The sequence below is a fragment of the Talpa occidentalis genome, unplaced genomic scaffold (genome assembly GCF_014898055.3).
Source record: "Talpa occidentalis isolate TD23 unplaced genomic scaffold, MPIMG_talOcc4v2.1 talOcc4.3, whole genome shotgun sequence".
NCBI classification, from domain to species: domain Eukaryota; kingdom Metazoa; phylum Chordata; class Mammalia; order Eulipotyphla; family Talpidae; genus Talpa; species Talpa occidentalis.
In genome coordinates this window covers 27,559,182-27,585,987 of record NW_023603184.1, presented here as the reverse complement: position 1 = coordinate 27,585,987, position 26,806 = coordinate 27,559,182, and the positions used below count along the sequence as shown (strand labels likewise).

Here is a 26,806-nt window from a genome sequence, read left to right as displayed (position 1 = left end):
GGGACCATCTCCAGGTGAACTATACCAGGCTGGTCCTGCCTCAGTCCCTGCACCTTTCCCTCCTTTTTTGCCCTTGGATATTTGCCCCTGGAAACTTCCTTGGGCTCTGCACTTTGCACTTTGTCTTCTTGGTTTTGTTCTTCCAAGTTCTAACCCTGATATGCTTGGCTTCATTCCTGGACCCAAAAGTCCAGGGTGCTCCAGATTCTGCCCCACCCACCCTTCTGTCCCCTTTGATTGGTCCCTTATTTGGCCTCCCTCTTGACGTAGAGAACGAACACCTGATCCACCTCTTCACCTGGCTGAGTCAGGACAAATCTCTGCTCAGTGCCTTCTACACAGGGCAAGATGTCACTAGAGGGGAAAAGTCCATCTAACTGGTTTCTAGGATTCATTAATTTATTCACCCAACAAATATTTATTGAGCTCCCAGTGTTTGCCGGGCACCCAGTAAAGCATGAGACAGAGAAACCTCACAGGGCTTACACTGTAACCAGAATCCAGAGTGGAAGGTGGTAGGAGAAGCAGGTGATCAGAAAACCTGTTGAGAACCTCCCACCTCCTGGTGGAGGAGTCACCCCTACAGGTTTCTAGTAATTCAGGGCTGAGGGTGAGTGGAACATGTGCACATGTAGAACATCAAAAATGTAACCCTCCAAATTAAAATAAAAATAAAAAAAAAAGAAAATGGGATTGTAATCAAAGCTGTCAGGACTGGACTTGTCAGAAGTCCTGTGGCCTCTACGTGGGGAGGCGGTGCTTGGAGTTTGGCTGCCCTGCCCTGGGAGAGGAAGACTCGGGAACCGGGTGTGTGGTCAATTCCTTGGTCTCACCTGGGCGTTTGGTCTGTGCAAGAGGGCAGATTTCCTCTTGCAAGAGCCAGTACACTTGGCTTTTGGGGAAATCAAAATGCCCTTTATTCTGCCAGCATTGTGGTAACAAGAGCAGAGCCACCAGGAGGGAAAACCCAGAGAGTCAAGACATGAGTGTCCTTCGCCATGACAGGCCTTTGTCAGATCTGGAGAGGGATTTGCCTTCAGGTTTCAGGGGTTTGGGAAAACACCAGCAGCCCAGGATCAAAGGGCAGAAAAGCTGCATCTCAACCTGGCAGGACTTTGTGCCATTCTCATGTCCCCAGATGTGAACGCCCAACATTTTCCTGCTCTGCGCGCTCCCTCCTGCCTCGCAGTGTCTACCCTTCTCCTCCTTATCTGTGGGCACCAACATGACCTACCAGGTACAAAAAGAGAAAAAGGAAAAGGCAAATCTTGGTGGGGGTGCAGCCTCCATAGGAATAAAGGCGTGTCAAACCTCATCAAACTATACACTTAAGATAATCTTATAGCGTGTGAATTAAACACCATTCATTTGTTCAAAAATGAAGGCATGAGAGAGAGATCAGGGAAGTCCTGTGCCTGGAGGATGGAGAGGGAGGATGGAGTGACGGCTTTGGGAAGGTCCCTGGGACAATGTGTTGTGGTTGTGGGAAAGGAGGGTGAGGGGAGAAAGCAAGCTGAACACCTCAGGGCGGGAAGGCCCAGTGCACTAGGCAGGCAGGTGGCATGTGGAAGCTCACCAATTCTATGACAGGGGCATTCTTCTCGGCACCAGTGGTGGTTATTTCCCACAGGATGCCGAGGGAAAGTGTGAGGGCGCTGAGCTAGTGGGCAGTTGGGTGCAGGTAAGGAAAGGGGACTCCAGATCTCAGCTCCAGGGTGTCACGTTGCCATGGCAACACTGTGGCCAACCTCCAAGGTAGCTCAGGGCAGAGCCTCTGGCAGGTGCTGCTTCTTGCTCTGGCTGGCAAAGCCTCAGAGGCTCTGGAACCTCATCAGTAATGATATTGCCTTTCTCTCCAGCATTTCTGAGGTCCACATTCCTTTCTCCTTTCTCCCTGGAGGTAGGCTAGAGTGGCTATCTGGTTGACTTGTGGGTTAGGGCCTAGGATTGAGATATGAGGGTTTGGGAGAGGAGATTAGACTATTTTCTGTAGTTGCTGGTGGGAGCAACACACGCACACGCACACGTACATGCACACACACACACACAAGCTCTGAGTTCTGACCTGGAAAGTTCCTATGCTTATATGAAAGTGGAAAGGAGTAGGATGGGACTACAGCAAAGAGAGAATGCACCCTGGAGCCAGGGGCTCTGGGTCCCCTGGGAGCAGGGTAGGGTCCATCCAAAGTGGCTGTGGGTATTTGCTGCCAACACTATGACTGCGGCAGGTTTGAGTGTGTGGGCTGGAGGACTGTGGGATCTTCATCGGAGAGCCCTGCACTTTGTGGATAGTGGGCTGATTCACGGGTATGCATGATAGGCAGAAGAATGTCCTCCCAAGTATGTCCACATCCTAATCCCTGCAGCCTATAAATATGTTACGTTATGCTGCAAAGGACAATGAAGGATTTATGATTGCTCATCAGCTGACTTTAAAATAAGAAGATTATCCTGTATTATCTGGGTGGGCCCAGTTTAGTCACCAGCATGCTTGAAAGTGGAAGAGACAGGCAGAAGAGCCAGAGAAGGAAAGCTGGCTATGTGAAAAGGACTCGACAAGCCATTGCTGACTTGAAGATGGAGAGGAACCGGAAGCCGTGAGATGTGGGCAGCCTTTACATACTGGAGAAGGCAAGAAAGTCGATTATCACCTCGAACCTCTGGCACTTGCGTTTAGCCCACCTGTGTCAGACGTCTGACCTCCAGAACCATACGATAATAAATCTGTGTTGTTTAAAACCACCAAGTGTTTAGTAATTTCTTACAGCAGCAAATATAAGGATTAGGAAACTTAATGTAGTATGCAACCTGTTTGTACAGGATCCCAAGAAAGCCAGAAGCACTCTGTGCTTGGTTTAATGCCCTGCTCTCAGTGCTAAAATTCTTATTTTTTTTGAATAGGAGCCACCATTCAAGAAGACATCTTTCTATCTACCATGCATACCCATGAATCAGCTCCACTGTCCATCAAAGGTCAGCGATCTCAGATGAAGATCACACAGTCCTCCAACCCACACGTTCATATTTTCTTTTGCATGGACACCCACAGGTCATGTAGCCAGTCATGAGAGAAGGGGCTGGCTCCAGGTTGAGCAGCTGGTATCACGGTTGCTAGGCCACCTGGAAGTTGTTCCCCGGGGACAAAAGGCACCGAGAGCCACCACTTGGCCTGGGATTGGATGCCAGGTGTTATGCAAACTGCTAATATCTATTTCTCATTTAACCTAGCCCCTCACATCTGTGTGAGGTAGTTGTTATGAGTTCCACTTTCTATAGGAGAATACAGAATATCTACAAAGAAACTTGTTCAAGTTCCCATAGCGGATATGTGTCAATGCCAGTGTTCTTACCTGGGGCTTGTGTCTCCAGGATACCACCTCAGCAGTGGAGCCCCGGGGAGCTTTTCTAGTTTGGAATCTTGGCTCTGTGGAGAAGACCCAGAGGTTTATGGAAATGTGTCCCTCAGGAGTGCAGCCTTAGGACAAAGGAATATACATCCTTAGTATTGATTCTCCTGTTGTATGGAAAATAAGTGCATTAACACAGTTGGGGAATGGAGGGAAATATTCTTTTACTAAAACACTCTAAAAAAATACTTCAACAAACAACTATGAACCAGAGACATTCTATGAGGGGTGGGGGGCGGAGAGGGGACGGATTGGGGTCAAAATAAGGGGGTTGGAACTGTATGGGGAATATAAAAATAAAATTTATTAAAAAAAAACTAAGCCTTCAATAAATTATTTTAGCTGATTAAAAAAATACTTCTGGTTCTTTGTTAATGCTAAACTCATTTTGGGTAATAGTATTGTGTGGTTCTTCTTAAAGGCAATGTGATCTTGAGATATATTAATAGAGTTATAGTGTCTTTAAAAAGGGAGGTGAATTTTTGTTCTACTCTGTTACTAAGATCAGAACTGCAGAATTGGATTTTAAAGAATCCAGAGAAAGTGGAGTATGTTCAGAGAAGAACAACCCAGGAGAGAAACTGGATAGCATGACAAATTGATGAAGTTCTGCTTAGATGATAGAATAATATTTAAAAATCCAGTTCCCTGGGTTCCAAGGCCAAGTCTCTCATTTACAAACTCATTGATCTCCAGCAAGTTACCTAACTTCTCTGTGTTTTGAGTTTGCCATCTATAAATTAGAGATGGCATATAAAGATTGAATTGTAATATAGATAGAGCTCTTAGAACATTACCTGCCACATAATAAATGCTGTATAATATTTTCAAACTTTTGTTATGTAGGGCTTTTGTTATGTAGATTTGTAAAAGAGGTGGTCTGGGGGGAGACCATCATGACTTTACCTGAGGAGCACTATGTGACAAAGACCACAAGCAACAGGCCATATACCCTGGCAATAGATGAGAGGAGGGCCAGACAGGCCCTGCAGGAGAGATGAGACCCAAGTTCTCTGAGATTGCTATCTCCCCGGTCCCAGAGTTCAGGATATTAGAGGCCAGAGGTGGGCTTTGCTGGAGAGCAAAGATACCCTAGCCTCCTTTTCCTGACCCATTGGGATCACCTTCTCCAACCCATATTCCTCAGTTTTCTTTGACATGAACCTGGCCTGCTCATCAAAAAGTCCACCGCATGGAGATGCTCAGTCCCTTCTGTGTCTTTTCCACCAGAGTCAGCTGACTTTTGTTCCTTGGGTGGCTGTCCATATAGTCTGAGGAATCACATTTCCTCTGGATTTTTAACAACATGTTTTAGGAACAAATGGTCTCTCTGCTTCCTCTTGGCTACTTATATTTTGAATCATTCCTTTCCTTTGGTCCTACTTATAATCTACTTCTGCTATAATAGATCTCTCTAAATTGATAGAAGGGGTGTTTGTAGAACTTCTGTCTCTTGATGGAGACCTTTGTTGATTAAATCTACCTAGTAGTTTGTCTGTCAGTGATTCATCAGACTGGCCCATTTCTCTAACACACAGATGTGAGAATCCCCTATTCTCAGATGTCAGATGGAGCCCATGACGTACCCCAGATTTCTTGACTTGGTTTTGTGTGTTCTCTCAAGAAGGAAGGAATTGAATCCACTGAGATAGGCACAGATGGTGGGGGGTCTTTGAAGGCTGATGACTACTCACAATCACATAATCACACAATCAGAAGTCCGGCAGTAGTGGAGGCAGTGAAGTTCAGGACTTGAGTCTAGATGGGCTTGCGTCTACTCCTCTTTGCTCACTACCGACTGCTGAACCGCTCCTGGCACTTGTCCATGTCTTCAGCCCACCTACAGATCAAGTTCTGCCTCATCCCATATTTCACATTTCACCTCCCCACAGGAAAGGGCTTGACAGGCTTCCTGGTCCTTTGATGTTACAGAGGACAAAGGAGCAGGAAGTCAGTGCTGGGCTTTGTGTGCCCAGTAGGTTTTTGCCCTAATTGTCCACCAGACTAACCAATCGTCCTACAGGACATGCTGCATCCCACCCGTCTTTCACCAGCGCTGACAGCCTGGAGTGACTCTTCCATTTAGCCCCTCCCACTGGGTCTCTGGGTTGTCATGACATCAGTGTCCCACCAGATGCATCTCTGGTGGTTTTCCTGTAGACAGTTCAGCAGGGGCTGGGGACGATGCACTGGAAGACAACTAACCGTCCCAGCCCTGTTTCTCGCCTCTGTAAAATGGTGGAAATAATGTTTGCAATGTAGGATTGTAGAAAGGAATTAAATGATGGAAAAAAGTAAAGCTTGATACATCTGTTAGCTGGTTTATTTCCAAATATTCTGCATGGACTCCTTTGGCAACTGGGCTCGCATGTGTACATGCCCAGGAAAGATGCTTATTTTGAGGACAGAAATCCTGAATAGCTCTGTGTTCAGCATTGTGTTGTCCAAGGAAGAGGGGTGTTGCCTTCCTTAAGACTTTGCAAACTCTTCTGTCCTCATCTCTTGGTCTCTAATTCCCCTGCATCACCACGTGAGTCCTCATGCGGCACCATGTAGTATCTTCATCCCAGAGCCTTGAAAATATAGAGGCCAACCAGAGGAAGTGAAAATCCCACTGCCCTCACACCCCAAGAGAATTCCCACAGTGCCCTCCTCATGTTTCTTTAAGCAGACTGAGTGCTGGTAGACCAGGGTGCTGCCTAATCTGGAAGCATTTGGAAGAAGCCAAAATATACTCAAGTGAGGTCAGGGAAGGATCAGATAAGATCAATGTGTGTATGTGGGACTGTGGGTGCTGTATGAGAACACTGATGGCCATTTGGCACTGAGGGGGCCGCACTGACCTGGGGCCAGGCTGTATCCCCAGCTTTATGCTCCAGGTGTTTAGCAGTGCGCCACAATCTCGTGTGACCACGACTGCAAAGGAGGGCCTCTCTGGGAGAAGCCTGGGAGGAAGAGGAGCTGGAAGCACTCAAGGAGGAGTGAGTACCCAGGAGAGTCATCTTCTCACTGCTGGGGCCAGCGGGTCCCTCTTCCCATCCAGAGCCCTGGCAAAATGGGACCAGGTTCCCCGTGAGTGTCGGTAAATAGTCCTCTGCACGTTCTACTTTGATCTCCATTCTGGAAGAAGTGCTCCCACCCCAAGCCAGGCAGCTTCCATGAGCCACTGAGCACTGGTGTGTTTTCTGAGGTCACTGAGGGAGACAGAAGTTCTCCATGCAACACAAGGGTTGGGGCCGCTGTCCTGGGTGGGCATGAAAAAACATGATTTCATGTTTTTCTGCTCTTTCACGTAGATGCACTGAAGTTCTTACTATAAACTTGCCTCATAAACAGCTCTGAAGACTCTCAGGGATCCCTGCTGAGGGGCTCCCTGAATGGCCACCCCATCCCACACTGCCTTCTGTGTGCAGAGATCGATAAAGTCGAGTTTATCATGACTATCAATTCTGCCTTATTAGACAGCCTTGGTACGCCTCCTCTCAGAAATGGCTTGTTTTTATCTCTAGTGGAACATGGCTTGACTTTAAACAAGAGTAAAATCTAAAAGGGAACCTTTATGGCTTAATTTTGCTGGAGAATGGGTCTCTTCTCAAAATGGCAAAGGGACTGGTCTCATGTGTTAGCTTTTTTTCAAGAAACTTCAATAGTTACATCTGTGTAGCTCCTCTGGTTCTCAGTCCTCCGGCCCTTCGGGGGAGGCAAGCAAGAAAGGGGAGTGCAGAGGCAGACCCAGAGCAGGCAGGAGGCAAGTGGATAAATAAGAAGGAACTAGAGGGGCATGGCGGGCAGACCAGGCAGGACGGCAGGAGAGCATCTCAATGGGGTGAATACCAGAGGCAGAGTCCTCCTCGGGGTGGGTGCCAGTGCCGGGTGGGTGAAGCAAGTGGCTGAACTGGAACAGACATACTGGGCTTAGATCTGGAACATTCCTCTTCTAGAGCAGCTCTTGGTATGTTTCTTTCAAAGGCCTTGGGCTGCCCAGCAGGCAGCAGGCTTCTGTCTGAATTCAGTATCAGTCAGGGATGACCATGGGTGTGACTGCGTGACCGTGCTGTTTCCTTCCCTCTTTTTGATTCCTCCCTCCAGCCATGTAAGTTCTGCTTTGATAGTGAGATGAAGATCTAAACTGTGACTGTGTGTGTCGATGTGTGTATGTTGGAGACTTTGGCAAGGGAAATAATCTACTTTTCAACAGATGCTAACTGAATGCCTGCTGTTTTCAAGGCACGGTGCTGGACAGTGGGCAGGCAGCTGTCTCCTCCCTTAAGCAACTCTGATCTGGTGACAGGGTAACCACCCACTCTAGTCTGCTTGGGACTTTCAGTGCTGAAACTGGGAGGGCCCTGGGCCAACCAGGATGAGTTGATCACCTTCTCTGGTCAGGATGATACTAAAGGGATCTTTTTGTGACATTTGGTGGTGACAGGGTACTGATTGGAAGGGAGGAAAGGTTTGCAAACCATTTCCTTATGAGATGGCTTCTGTTCACCACCTGTGAGATAGGTCCTTATTTTTAAAAAGAGAAGATTCCTATGTGATCATTTCTTCTGACTCCCTTATTCTATAACCAGGACATGAAGAAGGTGAAGGGTTCACACAGCAAATTGGAGCAGAGCTGGATGACTGCCTCCCCACCTCCCGTACTCTTTCTCTGGAAAATCATCTGCTCTGTCTGGCTCATCTCGCCTACCCTACATATCTGCTCACCCAGACCCTTGGCTAGGTCTGCTGCTGAAAGAGCCCTGAGTGGGTCTCTGGAAAAAGGGGAGGAAGAAAGGGTTGAAGGAGGTCAGAAAGTTCAGCCTAGAGGGATCATTAATAACATGCATAGAAACTGAGACCTGGAGGAGATTGAATGAGCGGAGCAGGGCCATCATTCTGAGAGGGAGTACAGAAGAGGAAGGAGCTTCTGGTGGGTGAGGACCTGACCCTCCTTCACAGGGAGGAGTTTGTAGGAAAACCACCAATGTGAGCTCAGTGGCATGTGCATGAAGGTTCGTTAACCCTATGTCCAGTAAATGCACTGTTAGCTTTGCTTAACCCCAAGACCTACTGTGTGCCAGACCATGGGTAAGGCTGGGAGACAACATGGTGACTAAATGAAGTCCCTGTTCTCCAGGAGTTTCATTATAGCTGAGAGGGCAGCCGGCACCCCTGTACCCACAGATACAGATGGCACACCCCGCTAGATGCTCTGTGTGCTCCAAAGGTTTTCAGGGAGGGAGTTCTTCATGTGAAAGTAGTGACCGGCATTGTTTAGCTTCCAAAACAAATACAACATTTCCATTCTGCTTGGGTGACAGTTTTCATGTCTAGGGAAAGACTTGTCACTGCTCTTGATAGTCATAAGCAAGCACTAGCTACAGGGATTATTTAACTGTTCACAATAAATCTTTTATTTGCTGTTGTAAAAATTCACTCACAACAACAAACATTTTTACAAAGGATCTGCTGAGTTAAAAAAAAAAAAAGGGTCACTCCAGTTTTTCTCCGTCGAATTCCCTCCCTCCAGCCTGCCCATCTCAGACCTTCATCGCAGTTAAGTGAGCTGGCTCCCCCCATCCAGCCCCTCCATCCTTAGCACTGTCCCCACAACCCCAAGGGGCCTTTGCATGGGCTCACTCTTCTGTGATCAAATCTTGCCTTCTTAGAGACTCCTTCCCTCACTAATTCTTAGAGGACAGCTGTCTCTTATCCCAGGTTACTTTCCATCTCAGCACTTAATGAAAGTGTATCATTGGGTTTGCTTCTGTGTTTATCTGTGTCCCCTGTCAAATCATACGCTTCTTGAAGACAGTGACTTCGTCCACGTACCTTCAGTGTCCACATCAGTCCCTGACTGATGAAGGGAGCTCAGTAAATATCCTATTAAATACAAGAATGAATTTTTCACCCATCTATTGACCCAATGGTTCTAGTAAAATTCAAGTATGAAGCAGTTTGTGGAAAAGGCTCAACTTTTTCCCTCCTCCGACTCTTTGTTGAGAGAGCTGGAAATAGAATGGGAGAAGTTCCTGTAAATTTCTGTAACCATAGAGACCATGATTGTAGTTTATTAATCTTCTGCTCTTAAGCAGGCTGGGGCCCCATGGTGATTTCTCCAAATTGTTCAGTGCTGGTTATCCTGCAGCCTTCCTCATTAAGGAAGAGCAGACCCATTCCTATCCTCCTACAGTACTTTAATTACTGACGCACAGAAGCACTGTGTTACTATACTCATTACTGCCTGTTCTGACCTGGCTGCATCTCCCCCATCGGAGTGCTGCAACATGTCACCAGCCTTGAACTCCTGGAGCCTTCAGTGGCTGGTGGTGAATGTGGGCAGCCTCCTCTCTGAGTCCAAGGCCTGCGATGGGCTGTAATTACTACTTTGTCCTTTCATTCAACTCTCCTGAAGATGGGAGCTCAGTGCCTTCTGGAACGGCCTTTAGTTTCAACCAGATAAGGGGCCTAGCAGTGGTTTTCTGCCCACAAAGACAGTGCTTGCAAGGAAAGAATTGGAAGTGTTTTTAGGAACCATGGCATTTCTTATTATCTGACCTCTATGGAGTCTGATTTCAGGGTGCTATTCCTCTTCCCATGGGGAATGGCATGTAGACCTTTATGAATTTGCCTCGTGTCCTTTGGGTAAGAGACCTCCAGATGGCTGCAGAGTTTCAGTGGAACTAGAGGGGAGATGGGACATTTAGGGGCAGCCTCTTTCCTGACCAATTGTCCTCCAGGGAAGACCCCTGGTGTGATTGTCCTGGGGGCTGGATACCTATGATAGATGAGGGCTAGGAGAACCTCTAGGAGGTATGTGCTTGGATGAGGCAGGGTGTCTCCTGACAAGAGAAGGCACATTTCACTCCTGAGCCAGATCACCTAAGGTCTTGCCTCATCTAGGTGTTGGCCACCATTTTGATAAAAATGAAGCTGTGCCTTTGGTTGTATTTTCTATCTTAATTGGGTTTAGATGTAAATGTGAATTTATTTTATTTTATTTTTTTTTTTTTAATAAATTTTATTGTTATATTCCCCATACAATTGCAGCCCCCCCATTCTGACCCCAATCCCTCCCCTCCCACCCCCGCCCCCCTAAAAGTGTCTCTGGTTCATAGTTTTTTGTTGATTTTGATTTTCACTTTCTTATAGTTATTCATTTTCCTGGTCCCTTATTTAAGTTTTCTAGATTCCTGCTATGAGTGAGACCATCCGGTATTTTTCTTTTTCTTTTTGGCTTATTTCGCTGAGCATGATCCCTTCCAGCGCCATCCATGTTGCTGCAAATTGCATGTGTTTATCTTTTTTGAATGCTGAGTAATATTCCATGGTATATATGTACCACATCTTCTTGATCCAGTCATCTACTTTTGGGCATTTGGGTTGTTTCCAAAGCTTAGCTATTGTAAACAGTGCTGCTATAAACATAGGGGTGCAGGTGTTCTTTGGAATTGATGTTTCTGTGTCCTTTGGGTAAATACCTAGGAGTGGAATTGCTGGATCATATGGAAGCTCTATGTTTAGTAGGTCCAGAAATCTCCATACAGCTTTCCACAGTGGTTGGACCAGTTTGCACTCCCACCAACAGTGCAGAAGAGTTCCTTTTTCTCCACACCCTCGCCAACATTTGTTGTTGCTAGTTTTTTTAATATGTGCCATTCTCACTGGTGTAAGATGGTATCTCATGGTAGTTTTGATTTGCATTTCCCTGATGACAAGTGATGTTGAACATTTTTTCATATGCCTGTTGGCCATTTGCATTTCCTCTTCAGAGAAGTTTCTTTTAAGCTCTTCTGCCCATTTTTTGACTGGATTATTTTCTTTGTTGTTGTTGAGTCTCATCAGCTCTTTGCAGATTTTTGTGATCAGTCCTTTATCATTAGTGTTGGGTGCAAAAATGTTCTCCCAGTTGGTGGGGTTTCTCTTTGTTTTTGTTATTGTCTCTTTTGCTGTGCAAAAGCTCTTTAATTTGATGTAGTCCCAGCTGTTTATCTTTGCCTTCACTATCACTGCTTTGGGTGATGTGTCTGTAAAGATGTCTTTGATGTGCAAATCACGTAGTGTTTCGCCTATATTTCCTTCTATATATTTTATGGTTTCAGGTCTTATGTCTAGTTCTTTAATCCATTTTGAGTTGATTTTTGTGTATGGTGTGAGGTGGTGGTCAAGCTTCATTCTTTTGCATGTAGCGACCCAGTTTTCCCAGCACCATTTATTGAACAAACTTTCTTTGCTCCAATGCATATTCTTTGCTCCTTTGTCAAAGATTAGTTGACCATAAATCTGTGGGTTTATTTCTGGATTTTCTATTCGATTCCATTGGTCTGTATGTCTGTTCTTGTTCCAATACCATGCAGTTTTGATGATTATGGCTTTGTAGTATAGTTTGAAGTCTGGGAGTCTGATGCCTCCATTCCCTTCTTTTTTTTTCAGGAGAGCTTTGGCTATTCGGGGTTTTTGGTGATTCCATATGAATTTCATCAATAATTGTTCTATTTCTTTGAAGAATGCCATTGAGATTTTGATTGGAATAGCATTGAATCTGTATATTGCTTTTGGTAGGATGGCCATTTTAATAATGTTTATTCTTCCAATCCATGAGCAGGGGATGTCTCTCCATTTCTTTGTGTCTTCTTCTATTTCTTTTAACAGTGTTTTATAGTTTTCTTTGTATAGGTCCTTTACCTCTTTTGTTAGATTTATTCCCAAATATTTGATTTTTTTTGTTTCAATAACAAAAGGGATGGTCTTTTTGATTTCTTCTTCTTCAGATTTATTGTTTGTGTATAGGAAGGCTACTGACTTTTGCGTGTTGATTTTGTATCCTGCCACTTTACTGAACTGATTGATGAGTTGAATTAGCTTTTCTGTGGAGTTTTTGGGGTTCTCTATGTATAATATCATATCGTCTGCAAATAGTGATAGTTTGACTTCTTCTTTTCCTATTTGGATTCCTTGGATGTCTTTCTCTTGTCTTATTGCCCTGGCTAGGACTTCCAGTATTATATTGAAAAGCAATGGTGAGAGTGGACATCCTTGTCTTGTTCCAGATCTTAATGGAATTGCTTTCAGCTTTTCACCATTGAGAATGATACTGGCTGTTGGCTTGTCATAGATGGCCTTTATGATGTTGAGGTATGTTCCTTGTATCCCCAGAATTTCAAGGGCTTTTATCATGAATGGGTGTTGCACTTTGTCGAAAGCTTTCTCAGCATCTATTGATATTATCATATGGTTTTTATATTTCTTTTTGTTGATGTGTTGGATAACGTTGATTGATTTTCGGATGTTAAACCATCCTTGTGCCCCTGGAATGAATCCAACTTGGTCGTGGTGAATTATCTTATGGATACATTGTTGGATTCTGATAGCTAAAATTTTATTGAGGATTTTTGCATCAGTGTTCATTAGGGAGATTGGCCTGTAGTTTTCCTTTTTTGTGTTGTCCTTGTTCGGTTTTGGTATTAGTGTAATGTTGGCTTCATAAAACGTGTTTGGTATTGTCCCTTCCTTCTCAATTTTTTGGAAGAGTTTGTGAAGGATAGGCACTAATTCGTCTCTGAATGTTTGGTAGAATTCATTTGTAAATCCATCAGGTCCTGGGCTTTTGTGTAAATGTGAATTTAAACTAAATGTTCAAAAAAATTTAATCTCTGGTGTTACCAAAATGTTAGCATTTTCATTTCAGTTTAAGAAATTACAGATAAAATTAAATATATTTTAAAAATTCAAGAAAAAAAAGAAATGTTTATGCTTCCAGCAAATACCCAGTGATCATTTCTGGGTTCCAGGCACTGCACTGGGTGCAGCCATTCAGCTGGGATGGTCAGTAACAAAATCAGATTCTGCTGTAGGGCAGGCAGATTTCCATGGTCAAAACTATCTGCTGCACACTTAAGGCTTTTAATAAGTGGATCAGTAAGACCCAAAAGAAGAATCTGGACTCCTGTGCCATCCAGAAAAGCTTGAGCCAGGACTTGGGGTGGGTCAACACCTGGGTGGTCCGAGCCCAGTCCCTGGCAGATCTGACAGCCTGACTGTTTTTCTTCCAGGTGCCGCAACCTCTCGTTTCCCGACAGCCTGCCGGAGGTGAGCATCGTGTTCATCTTTGTCAACGAAGCACTCTCGGTGCTGCTGCGCTCCATCCACTCAGCCATCGAGCGCACGCCTCCACACCTGCTCAAGGAGATCATCCTGGTGGACGACAACAGCAGTAACGGTGAGTGGTGTGTCTGCGCAGTCTTGGACCGAGAGCCTGCTCCACATCTGAGCAGAGGGTTCAGCCTCTGTTCGGGCTTCTCATTTTCTCAAGGTTCTCCGTGGCAGCTCATTCTATGGATGTTGCCTTAGAAATGAGAGATTCATGGTGGTTCCCACTCTGGAAACTTCATTCAATAAGTACACCCTTTACACCCTTTCTACCTCCCAGAGAGATCTGGTCCCCAGGTGTTTCCTTACTGGACACCCATAGTCTCCTTTGACCTCCTAATAAAATATGAGGTAAAAAGCCCTGGGTGCCATCCCCACCATGTACAAAATGAACATTCCAAGGACTCTTCTGTGAAGCTACATTTTATTGAGTGGTGTTCCTTGGCCCCTGCCTGAAAGATTCTTCGTCAGTGTTGTCTCAGCAGTGGTGGTGATGTTGGGGGAAGTGTTGATGGTGCTGGTGGTAGGGGAGATCCTGTGGTGTCGATAGCATAAAATGTAGTAGATGTGTAACCCTCGACAGCAGCAAAGCTGATGACAGTCTATCCTCTGTGCTGAGCCCCTACTCCCAGTTCCACTGGACCCTAGCAAAGCCCTGCAGGTGCCTTGTTGAATCCTTCTCATCACTGTCCCCCCTTGTCCATTCACTGCCAGCTCTCTCTTTCCCTTGGTATATATTCCATGGCCTCTGATTCCTTCCACCTATGCCACCTCCACACTGTTCTCAAACTTAGACACCATGTATTGAGACCTTTTACCAACAGTGCTCTTGAGAGGACCATTAATATGGATGTGCTTTGGATAATACACAATTGAAAAAATAGACCACTGGGTCATGGAATCATAGATTTACTGGGCTTGTGTTATCATTTGAGCGGTCTCTGGTGTCAGGCAGTAAATTTCTCAATGAATTACTTGCTGTAATGAGAAGTTTAGATGGCCGATTTGTGTTTTGTTATCAATTAAAGCTGAAATGTATCAGATAATTGAAATATATTTAATCTCAATAAGCAAATTTTTGTCTCATTTTATCATGTAGTCAGATGTGTAGGAGCAGCACTGTGGAGGGGATTTTAGAAGTTTCTGAAGGGCAGTGCTTATGAATCACTTGCCTTCCATTGCCCATGCATGTAAATGAAGGTAAAGGTATCAAGAGTGGCAGTAAGTAGGCAACACAGGTGACGTCCACTGTGAGGGCGACAGGAGGGACTCTGGCTTCCACATCCCTAACAGCTGCCTGCCACCCTCTTGCTAGGGCCCAAGGAATGGCTACCTATAGAAGCTTCCATTCCCCAGTGGCTAAAACTAAGACGGCCCTGTCCATATAGCCCATCCCTCACTCCATAGAGCCCCATACAACTGGCCCCCTCACCTTTTTTTTAAAAATAAATTTTATTTTTATATTCCCCATATAATTGCAACCCCCTTATTTTGACCCCAATCCCTCCCCTCCCCTCGCCCCACCCCCCTCACCTTTTACACTGTAAGGAGGTAAAGGATAGAAGAGTCATCCTTCCAAGGGCAAGGACAGCTCCTGAGCTAGAGGGGCCCCCAGCACATTCTTGCCCCTCTCACATCACAAAAAAGACAAAAGAGAATGAGCACTAGGAAGAAGAAATGTTGGAGAGGCCTCCCTGATGGCACAGGGGTTAAAGTCTCAGTGCTATCAAGCTGTCGCCAGGCACTGTGGCATGAGTTTGATCCCTGGCCAGGGAGCAACCCACATGGTGCAGCAGACTTTTCCTGTCTTGCCCGCTGCTCCCCTCAACAGTGTATTTCAGTACGTCCACCTGTTCTGCTCCTCACTCTGTCTCTGTTGAATTCTCTCACCCCTGCATCTCTGGCCTACACCCCAGTTCTCCTATGTATAAATAAATAAAAATAAATCTAAAAAAAAAAGAAAAAGAAGACGAAATCTTGGTACTTTTATTTCTTCCCCTTTGTGAGAAATTCATCATGACCTTAAGGATGTCACTTGTCTTTTGTTCATAGGGACAAAAAGGTGAAAGTGGATAGTGAATTTGAGAAATTTAGGTATGGAAAGAGATCCAGACACTGAGTATTTCATGTTTGGATTTAAAGAGTTTGGCTTTTATTTTGTACTTGGTGATAACCACTGAAATTTTTTGAGGAGAGGAATGCTGGGCAATGGAGAGATCTGGTGGGGTTCTTGAAAATGGTTGGGGGAATGGACATCTTGAAGATGGGAACTAGATGAGGAGGCATTTGCAGCAGCACCAAGAAGAAATCAAGGGGCCCGGGGGAGTGGTGGGTGTAGGAATCAAGGGCAAAATAAGGGCCTGAGAGATAATTATGAGTGACGCATCAGTGGATCTTTTGACTGCTGGCTGAGGTGTCAAAGGAGGGGCTCAGTTTCAAGTCAGGCGACTCAGAGGATGGTGGTGCATTCCCAGGAGAGAGAGGCAGGAGGAGCAGTGGGCTGGGTGTACCAGTTCGTCAGGAGGAATGCAGCTTCCAGAACCAAAGCTTTAGGAAGTTTAGTGGCGATGGCATCAGTCAAGCATCTTGACTGTGATGGTGGTTACATGAATCTCCACATGGGAGCAAGTTGCACAGCACTCCATGCATACAGATATGAGAGATCTAAACTGGAGAGATCTAAACACGCTCTTGAGTTGTGTCAATGCAATGTCCCCATTTTGATATTGCACTAGTCATGCAAGATGTTAATATATGGCATGGCTGGGTGAAGGGTAACTGAGCACATCTCTGTGTCCTTCCCTGTGAATCTGTAATTACTTCAAAATATAAATCTAAAACAAACTAACAAAAAGTTCTCCCAGAAGACTACGTCAGTAAGTTGAGGTGGAGTCTGGCATCATAGAACATTCCTCATGACTCTTGGGCATAGCTCTAATTGGCTTAATGAACATGATGTAGTTTTACTTTTGCACATGTTCAGTTCCAATGTATCATGTGAATGGAAAGACTCTCGCTATACATGAGTGACCATGGAAATGTCCCTCAGCCTCTCTAAGGCTCCATTTCCTACTCTGCGGGGTCAATAGCCCTCCCTTGCTTGCCTCACCTACTGACATAGTCAAGTGTGTGAAGTGGTCAGTCCAGCTCCTCCTTAGCCCCACCTCCGTTTCCTGGACACTACCATGCCACATGGCTAGCCAGCTGTACACCTGCAGCTCAAGAGAGGAAACTCAGGACGTGGATTTGGAATCTTGAACACCCAGTAATGGGAGCCATTGACTGGGAGGAGAGGCAGCAAAGGGGAATGGGGAGAACAGAAACTAGAAGCTTGAAAGCCAAAGCCATTTAGGAGTTGGGAGAAGGGTTAACTGGTCAGAGACAGGACGATCTAGAGGACGACACCAATTCTGGGGACCGAGAACAAGAGTCATCTATTTGAATGGCTTCACGGAGAGGTGGCAGGACATGCAGTGCAGGCAGAAACCTCTAGATTTGGAGGGTATAGATCATGGAAGCCTCAGCAAGAAGTTTTTAGTAAAGTGTTAGGGATGAGCTGGCAGAACCAGATGAAGATGAAGAGCCGGCAGAGGTAGGTTTTTCTGCCAGGGATTTTTCCATTAAAAACCATTTTTGAACCACGATTCAAAAATGACAAGACATGACATTTTTATCATGAACCAAGATAACACGCTTACTCACACCCATATACATACACACCCATGCATGCAGACAGACACACACACACGGTTGAAACAAAACTTTTAAGAATCAATAGTTACCCTCATAGCATGGAAAGCACTCTCATGAATCTGCTATAATCTGATCTGTTGCTCAATTGTTTTGTATTGTGTTTCTCTCTTTTCTGAAAGGCAGGTTGTTCATGAGACCTTGATTACACATTAGAATCTCTTGGAGAGCTTTTAAGAAATAGAGTGGCCAGGCCCTAGTTCTGTGATTTAACTGGTCTGGAAAGGGGACATCTGAGTCCTTTGGGGTCAAGGTGTGGAGCTGGGCTCCCAAGGAAGGAGGTGAGGATGGGACCCAGGTCCCAGAAACCAGGGTTGCCTCTGGCAAGAAAGGGCCCATCTCTTTCCCCCTTAGGCGGAGCAGATGGGTGACCCGAGGCGATAGCTGGCAGGCAGCAGAGCAACCGCATTCAGTCCCAGTACCCTGTGGCTTGCAGGGCCCTGGGCCTGGGGGGTGTAGCAGGAAGGGGTCTGGAGTGCCCCATGTGGAATGGGACTGGTGGGAAGCTAACAATATGGACCAGTCTGACTTCAGCTCTCAGGAGATTGTGGCTCTTGGAAGAAGCTGGCTGCAGGTCTAGCTTTAGCACAAAGACAGCAGAGCCTTCAGACTCACCCAGCCTGACTTGGGGGAAGGTGGAGTGGCCATTTCCTAGGCAGCTCCATTTGGGGGTCATGCCTGTTGGGCATCACTGTACTCAGCACAGGACTTGTGTTTATTTCAGCTCAGTTCAACAAGCATTTATAGAGTCCCAGCGGGCCAAGGGCATGGAGGGGATGTCAGGCTAGATCTACGCCCCAGTATCTGGGAATCATGCATATAAATCCGTTGGGGGTGAAACATAATGGGACTAAATTTCTAGCCTCAATTCCAACACTTCCTGCTCTGCTCTTCCACCTGACTTTCTGAAGTGCCCCTCTCTGTCAGCACCCCAGGTCCCAGAGAATGACATGAGGCAAAGGGAGGGAAAGTGTCTACGTAGGCTGCAGAGGGTGTAAGGTGACAGTATTAGAAACAACGACAGTAATAATAGCTGACATACAGCCCCTGTTTCAGGATAGCGCTCTCTTTTCTCTCCTTGGTAAAACTGTGCTCTGGTGGAAGAGACAAGAATTTGGTATTTGGCCAGCTTCCTCGCTTCTTCCAAGCTGTGTGTTCTGAGCTTCGGCAAGCCCTATTTTACTTATCTATAAAATTGGGACGTATAATTCCTACCTCAGGAATTGTCTGGAGGCTTGGCTGAGATAACGCCTGATGGAAGGGATGTTGGTATTTAAAACTCTAAAAGAAGCAGAAGTGCAGAGCTTTCAGGATGTCTGCCTTGCTAAGCCTTCCTTCCCAGGAGCTCCTTACAATTTCTGCCTCATCTGGCCCCAGCCTCTCTTCTGCAGGCACATTTGCTTGGGGTCAGGCCTGTGTTTCCACAAACACAAGAAAGAGAGTGTCAATCACTGCTTTCTTATCCAAGCCTCTCTAGACCTTTCTTATCCTAGACCTTTAGCTGACTCTCTCAGAAGAAAGGGCTGAGGGCTCTGCAGGTGGTCCTTGTGGAGCAGACCAAGTTCTCTGCCTTCTTAGCAATTTCCTGAACAAGCTCCACTTGCTCAGGAGCTGGCTGCTGTGTAGAATGTCTGCAAAAGTGACCTCAAACTTTTGTGTTGGAGCTGCATTAAAAATACGGAGATTCATAACAGGCTTCCTGCCTCAGAACATTTGCACTTGCTGTTCCCTCCCCCTGGAATGCTCTTCCACCCTGCCGTCTTCCATCCCCCTTCACAGTCTTGAATACTGAACTCTCTCTATGCATCCATACATTTTTCTCTCTGCCAGTACATAAGTTCTGTGAAGACAGAGGCATTTGGTTTGTTCATTACTGTATTACCAATACCTAGACTAGTGCCTTGTGCTTGTAAATTCAATACCTATTGATTCAACTGAAAGAATGAATGAATCTGCATTGCAATAAACTTCCCAGAATATTCTGAGACAAGGGGAACATTTTCTTGGAACCACTGTTCTAATTGCTGTCTTCCATCTGTCCTGCAGCTGAGGACCCTGGGACAGCAGGCATTTAAGCTCCCCCGGAGTTAGCCTCAGGCAGCCGGCACTGCTGGGTGGGGTGTTTCTTCCTTAGTGGCGCTCTTGGGTTCTCATTGCTCTATCCCAGGGCAATGGCAAGAATGGTGTGATGGTGCTATGCAGAACAGGAGGGAAAACTCCTCTTGCTCTTATCCCAACCTGACCTGTCCTCATTTCCAAAGCACAGTCACCTGGTCAACCCTGAGCCTCCCTTCTGTGCCACCCACCCTCTGCAGGCATTCTCATGGTGGCAACGCTGCCCTGCCTTACCTGGAGCTGGGAGGCTGTGCCCCCTCCCTGGCTCCTGCTCCTCTTGTTACCCCAAGAAAATGGTGGGAGCACAGTTTTGAGCCTCCTGCTTTTAATTACCATGTGTCTTCGTGAATCCCACTGGGCCCATGTCTTTAGCTGGGACTGAGTAATTCAACCTTTACAGACCTCTGGAGAGAGGGAGGCGCCAGGATTTGTAACGGATAGAGTTATTTTTGCCTTTGATTCTTGGCATTTACTTATTATTCACTGCATTCATTGATTCATTCATTCACTCATTGATTCATTCATTCATTCAATCTCTTAACAGGTTTTCAATGACCATGTAGTTCGTGCAAGTACTTTAGTACACCTTTCCTCCAGCTCCCACCCCTGGCCATGTGAACTCATTCCTGGGACACAGGTATTCCAGGACCTGGCACAGAGCAGGTGCTCAATGAACACAAACTCTTTCAGTGCCTCCAAGTTCCCCTATCCCACGAGCCAGCCACCTCTCCTTCAGAAAGGAAAATCTCCTTGGCTGTATTCAGCTTCTGTTTCCTTTTTGAAAGTGTGTTCCCTTTTGATAAATGTAAAAATCATATACCCTTTCCCCCTGCTACTTGAAATTTCAAAATGAATCTGAATTTTGCACCTAAAGTACATCAAAGCAAAGGAAATATCAAATATTCCTTTATGAATCCCATTCCCTGGGATTCCGTCTACTCTTGGTGGGCAGTGACCTGTACAACCTAAACTGGACAGACGCTGGCCTCCTCCACAGCTTCACACAAGAGAATGGCCCGTTGCTGACCCCTCAGGCACCTGCAGCTGAAATTGAATGGTCTCTCTCTGGGAAGTGAATATTCTTCAGTTCTGGCCCCAGCCTTCCTGCTGGCCACATTTGCCTGAAACCTTCCATGAATATTGGCAGGAGGAGGAGGTGCAGAACACGGCAAGCCCGAGAGACAGGGGAACTGCACCGCCCCACAGGTCCCCACTCCTCATGGCATCAAAGAGACAGACACTCAATCAAACCCCTGCTGGCTCTTGGAGGAAACTGTGGACTTAGGTAGAGTAGATGGAGGCTTGCCAGGGCCCCGCAGTGTGTGGACAGCAGAATTGATTAGGGCAGTGGGTCCTGTGACTCCCTCCAGGGTTCTCCCCCCCATCCCTTGCTGTGTCCCTGCTTGATACTGGGTCCAGTCTTCCTGTGAACATGGTAGCCCATAGCCAGGCACCCCAGGTTTGGCTACAGTGGCTCTGGTGAGGGCTCTGCTTAAGCAAGCTTCAGGGTTCTCTCAGACTCCACTGTTCCCAGAAAGTCTTCCATCTCTGCACTCTGCCTGATAACTAGACCAGGAGTGCTCCTCATTACTCCCACACACCCTGCTGTCCTCCTCTTTTACTGGTTGTTTAACTCACTAAATTCCAGTGAGCGATTCAGTGCAGACACCAGCTAGCCCGTGTCCAACACATGGTAGTCACTCAATAAATTTTGTTGACAGAATGCTCACAATGCCTCAGGGGGTTATCTTTGTTACCATCTTCATTTTGTCTACAAGGAAGCTAAGTCTCAGAGAGCTTACAACAAGTGACCAGGGCCCAAGGCCACATGGCTCTCAAGTGACAGAATGGGGATTCCCTGACTCTGGAAAGCATGTCTCTTACATACCACGCTGCTGGGAGCCCAGGGAGACCCAGATTTCTATCTGTCTGGTTATCTATGATAGCCAGCCCTCCCTATCACTCCTTGAGGAGAGCATATCAGAGCCAGGATAACAGCCCCCACATACACACTAACATGGTGGCGCCTTTGTCCCGAGATGCCAGTGTGGATTAGCGTCCCTTACCCTCTCCTGGGAACAGGGCCTGGAGGGGCTTCCCACGCTGACATCCAGGCCCCTGGTTGACCACTGCCCAGTGGGCTGCCTCTACTTGGATGTAGTTTGACCTTCACTTCTCCAGACCGGGGCCTCTGACCAGAGTGATTCCCCTGGCTCCCAGGTGGACAGAGTCCTCATTAGGCACCTCCAGCTCTAAGGGAGACACTAACAATCTAGAGACTATTCTAGGTACTTTATGTAAATTAACCTGTGATGGTGGGAAGAACTATTATCAATGTCACTCTATATAACACAGAGATAGGCACAGAGGAGTTAAGTAATTTGGCCAAAGTCACACAGAGGTGGGATTTGAACCTAGGCTGTCTGGTTTCAGACCTGTACCCCTGGACTTGAAGCAAGGCCACTTCCAGCCCGCAGTGGGTCTAACTCCAGAAGACTTATTTGAATTGTGTCCTCATTTCTTGCCTCTGTCCTTTCTGGGGAGAGAGCGATGTTGGGCAGCAGAATCAGTGAAGAAAGAGGCCAAGAAGAAACTTAGAGAATCCTATGAGTTTCTCCTCAGCTGGAGCTTTGTCTGGGTTTGGTGAGCAGGAGAGACAGGTTACACGGAGGCTTCTAAGCTCATGTCAGGTTGAGAGGAAATCAGAGTTGGCAGCCATGCCTTAGATCATCCTCTGAGAGGGAGGCAGCTGCCTGTCTCCTTTGAATCAGGGAAAAATTGGTATTCCTGTGTGTGCACATATGTATGTGCATGTGTGTGAACATGTGTGTGAGGATGTGAACCTGTAGGGGTGCGTTAATGTCAGGTAAGCATGTGTGCAAGCAGGTGTGCACCTGGTGTCTTAGTCCATTGGGCCACTATAACGAAATACCAAAGACTGGGTGACTTAAGCAACAGACATTTACTCCTCATGTTCTGAAGGCAGAGAAGACCAAGATCAAGATGCCAGCAGATTCCGTGTCTGATGAGTCCCTGCTTCCCGGCTCGCTGCCTTTTCCCTGAGTCAGCTGCCTTTTCCCTGAGTCCTCATATGTCCTTTCCTCTATGGGTGCGTGCCATGGAGAGCGCAAGTTCTGGTGTCGTTTCTTAACTTAGAAGGGCACTAATCCCATTGCGGGGTTCCACCCTCATGACCTCCCTTAAACCTAACTCTACCTCTCAAGACCCCACCTCTGTCTCCTTCCCCAATGGGCAGCCTGTCCTTGGCAGAGCTGCTACAGCCTGCGGTGTGTCCAAATACCATCACATCGAGGATTAAGTCTAGAACACATGAATTTGGGGAAAATACACACATTCAGTGCATATAGTACGTGCTGGTGTGAGCAGGGGTGGACAGCTCCCACTAACAGTGGTTCACCCTCTTCCACATTTCTTAGAACCACCTTCACAATCCTGAACAATGACAAGAAATTGTATAACAGTGAATCATTGTTATTTTTAATTGTTAGTAAGAAAATCACAGTGTAGTGATGAAATAGAATCAGAGCTCCCAGATTGCTTGCCACCAGCTGCTGGGTCCCTCTCCACCCCCCGCAAAGCCCCCATCATCTCTTGGCCCAGAGCCTGCCTAATCATTGGTTAATGTTTCAAAGATGCTGTCCTACACAAGAGATACTCATTGCAGGCTGTAAAAATACCAACAGCTTTGCATGTAGCTGGAATAATTGAAAAAAAAAAAAAAGTAGAGGAAAGGAATGGTCTGACAGTATTGTGCTTTATGGAGCTTAAAGAATCCCATATAGCTAATCTAATTACAACCAAGACTCAGGCAGCTTAAAGGTGTTTATATAGCCAGGCACGTGGGCTGTCAGCTCGCTCAGCTGAATTCTTCTTGTCACCTCCCACCCCTATGCCTTTGGCCAGTGTAACTAGACTGACCCACACACAAGACCTGCAGTGGTACCCAGCCACTGCTGGGCGCAGGCAGCCTGATCCTGAATTCTGTAGGAGTCCTAGATGCTCTCACCTTTGCTCCTTACTGCCTGGAGCTGCCTCTGCCTGCCACACCATTCATTACCAGCCGAGAGTTCCTCTCAGACCACAGATTCGTGTCCTGGGTGCTATCCAGCAGCACACTCCCAAGCAAATGGTTTGTATGACTCTTGAGCTTCTAGCTGCTATGAAAACAAATGCCTGCCCCTCCCGCCTCCCCCCAAGCTCCTCTTTACTTGAATCCTGAACTTGGGACTGGGCCCTGCTTTAGCCAGTACTATGGGGGAGGGAGGGAATGACTTATATCTTGACAATTTCAACTGTGTCCATTTCTGAACTAACCTCACATGATTCTGCAGGTTGTGTCTTTACCAGGGTACCAGGCAAGAGGCAAGTGGGGGGGATAAAATTCAGCTTGTGTTTCCTATTTGCTAAGCTGTGCATCCTGATACGAGTCTGTCTCAGAAGCATGTTTCTTATTTCGGGTTTTACAGGGGGTGCCTTTCTGTATTCACATCAAGGTCCTAGAATCTGGACCTGCTCTGCCCCCTGCAGAGAAGAGCAGCGATGTCTCCTTTCCCAGTGGGCAGCCTGACCTGAGCAGAGCTGCTACAGCCTGGGGTGTGTCCCTGCACTGGTTGCCCCCCAAACCTCAGCTTCCCTCAACCTTCTATGAGTTGGTCCTACATTTGATCTGCCTCTGCTCACCAATGCCTGCTGGGATGAAGTCTGTCTCTATGACCTTCCTCATCCTACTTAGCTCTGGCCAACCCTTTTCCTTGAGGGGCTGGGCCCTGCTCCCTATAGTACCAGCAACCCTGGACTCTGATTCCTTGGGGCAACCCACCGGTCTTCCTACATCATGGGCCTGGGCCTACCCCCACTTAGCAGCAGCTCTCTCTGAAATGAGCATACTTAGTGATGCCTGGGTATACCTGGCCTCTGGGGACACTGACACTGGCTGGACTAGCTTCAGTCCTGCATGCGACCACCCTCTGCTCTGCCCCCTCCCAGTTACTCTACTGAGACCCCAGCACACTGCACAACTGAGCTTGCCTGGGGCTGCAATAGTGTGGGTAGCTCAGCACCTATCTTGAGCCTTTGTACCTGAAAAAGGAAACTGCCTTAGGGAGTCAGGAACTCCCTAACATACTTCTCTGTTAACTAAAAGCAGCCCTGGTTGGGCAAAGGGCCTGCTCTTTCCTTAGCTTGTGAGCTCCCATCTGCTGCAAGGAGGCTTGGACTATTCTGCTTTACAGATTAGCCAAGGTGACCAATGTTTGATTAACACAGCCATCAGGAACCAAATGCAAAAGGACCTCTTGGTCAGTTATGTGACCATCTGTCAAAAGGGAAGTTCTGGGGACTGGACATTGAGTGTGAGGGGTGTAAGGGGAGGGGTTCAGGAATAGTGTCTCCTGCCCTCAGGTAAAGGGTCCTGCTACCAGCAGCTGGGACTCAAGCTGTCCCTGGAAAAGCCCAGGGACAGTCACACTGGCCCAGTCCACGGTGCTGCCAGCAGGAGAGAGCTCCTTGTCTGTTCTTGGCCTTCAGCCTATCTTGCTCAGCAATTTGAACAGACTAACTGGTGCTGATGATGTAAGTACAGTCAAACTCCAGGCTCTGCTGGTAAGCTGAGGTCCTCTCCCCACTTTCCCAAATATTTAAAACCACTCCAAACTCAACAAAGCAAACATTTCCTACTAACATTAAGCCTTTGGCCTTCAGTATGCTTTCCTGTAGGGGGTGACTTTCTGAAACAAAATCACCTTGCAGAGAGGCCCAAGTGTCTCCCAGCAGCTCCAGGATCTGGGTGGTCAGCAGAAAAGGGAGTAACGAGTAAGAGTTGGGGCCAGCGGCCACTCCTGGGAGACCGGCACTCCTCCTTGTGTGATGTTGGGGTGGGAGTTTGTGCCGAGACAGCATTAGGGGTGGGGGAAGCTGGCACAAGTGACTAGGGCCTGAGAGTCCTACAGCTAGTGCGCATCCCCCTATATTGCATATCAACAGAAACCTGCCCTCCCTGAAGTGGGGAGGTGTGGGGTAGGGGGAGAAGATTTTTTTTTTTGTCTTTTTTAAAATTTTATACATTTTTTACATCATTTTTCATTTTTGCATAATGCATGCATTTTCATCCTAGTTATAGTCCCCATCCAGTTCTCACCACCCTTGTTTTGATCCTACTCCCTGCTTCCCCCGCCCCATCCCCCGTAGTGTATCTCTGGTTTATAGTTGCTTGTTGATTTTGATTTTTACTTTCATAGCAGGAATTTAGAAAACCTAAATAAGGGACCAGGGAAAAATCTAATTATAATAAGATTTTTTTTTTTTTTTAACCAGGGCCATAATCTACTCTCAGGGGCCCTAAAGTGGGAAACAACTTCATTTTTTTTTTTCAGGGTATGCCTCTCCTGTCTGCTCAGGCCCACAGGGAATTAAAACTCTTCTACTCCTACAATCATTCACATATATTCATTCAATAAACTGAGGAGAAGATTCTAAGCTCTGTGCTGGGCAGGCAGTGATGAACCAGATGTGGCTACTGCCTCTGATGAACTTTAGTCCAGGGATGATGACAGGCAAGTAGACAGATTCTCTAGTCTTTAGTTGGCACTGTTGAGATGCCTTTTTTCTGGTTGTTTGTAAGAGTTGGGCCTTGGGAACTGAATGGGATTTGGACATATGAGTATAAGGGTGGAGGAAGACATAGAACTTGCCTCTGTTGTGGTGTTTTTCTAATTAAACCTTGTTAAGGGAAAGAATCAGAACAATCATTTGTTGGGTACCTGTTGTGTTCCAGGCACTGTACTAGACACTTGTATACACTGCCTTCTCTAAGATGAAGAAACAAACTCAGCAGTAATTTAGCTCGTAATAGAGAGACCATTTGATTCCTTCTTCTCTCTTCCCCATGAGGCCTCACCTGATGCCTGTGCCCCACGAGTACTCAATGAATCTGATGAAACCAAGACCAAGAGATAAGAATAGCAGAGCTATGGCCAACAGGCATATGAAAAAATGTCCAGCATCACTTGTAACTAGGGAAATGCAAATCAAAACTACCATGAGATACCATCTTACACCAGTGAGAATGGCACATATTAAAAAAACTAGCAACAACAAATGTTGGCGAGGGTGTTGTGAAAAAGGAACTCTCCTGCACTGCTGGTGGGAGTGCAAACTGGTCCAACCACTATGGAAAGCTGTGTGGCGATTCCTCAGCCTGCTAAAGGATGGAGCTTCCATATGATCCAGATGGGGCTTCCATAAATACTCCTAGGTATTTACACAAAGACACAGAAACATTAACTCCAAAGGGCACCTGCACCCCTATGTTTATAGCAGCACTGGTTACAATAGCCGACCTATGGAAACATCCCAAATGCCCCAAAATAGATGACTAGATC

The 26,806-nt window shown here is 46.5% G+C and overlaps 1 protein-coding gene across 2 annotated transcripts in view; it reads left to right on the top strand.

Annotated features, from left to right (window-relative positions):
• The window catches only part of GALNT18 (polypeptide N-acetylgalactosaminyltransferase 18), a 332,754-nt gene that overhangs the window by 168,932 nt on the left and 137,016 nt on the right, over positions 1-26,806 (top strand). For both annotated transcript variants that reach the window (XM_054699371.1, XM_054699372.1), the window contains exon 3: positions 13,445-13,611. In XM_054699371.1, coding sequence (XP_054555346.1) covers positions 13,445-13,611 — 167 coding nt within the window. The remainder of the gene's footprint in view (positions 1-13,444; positions 13,612-26,806) is intronic.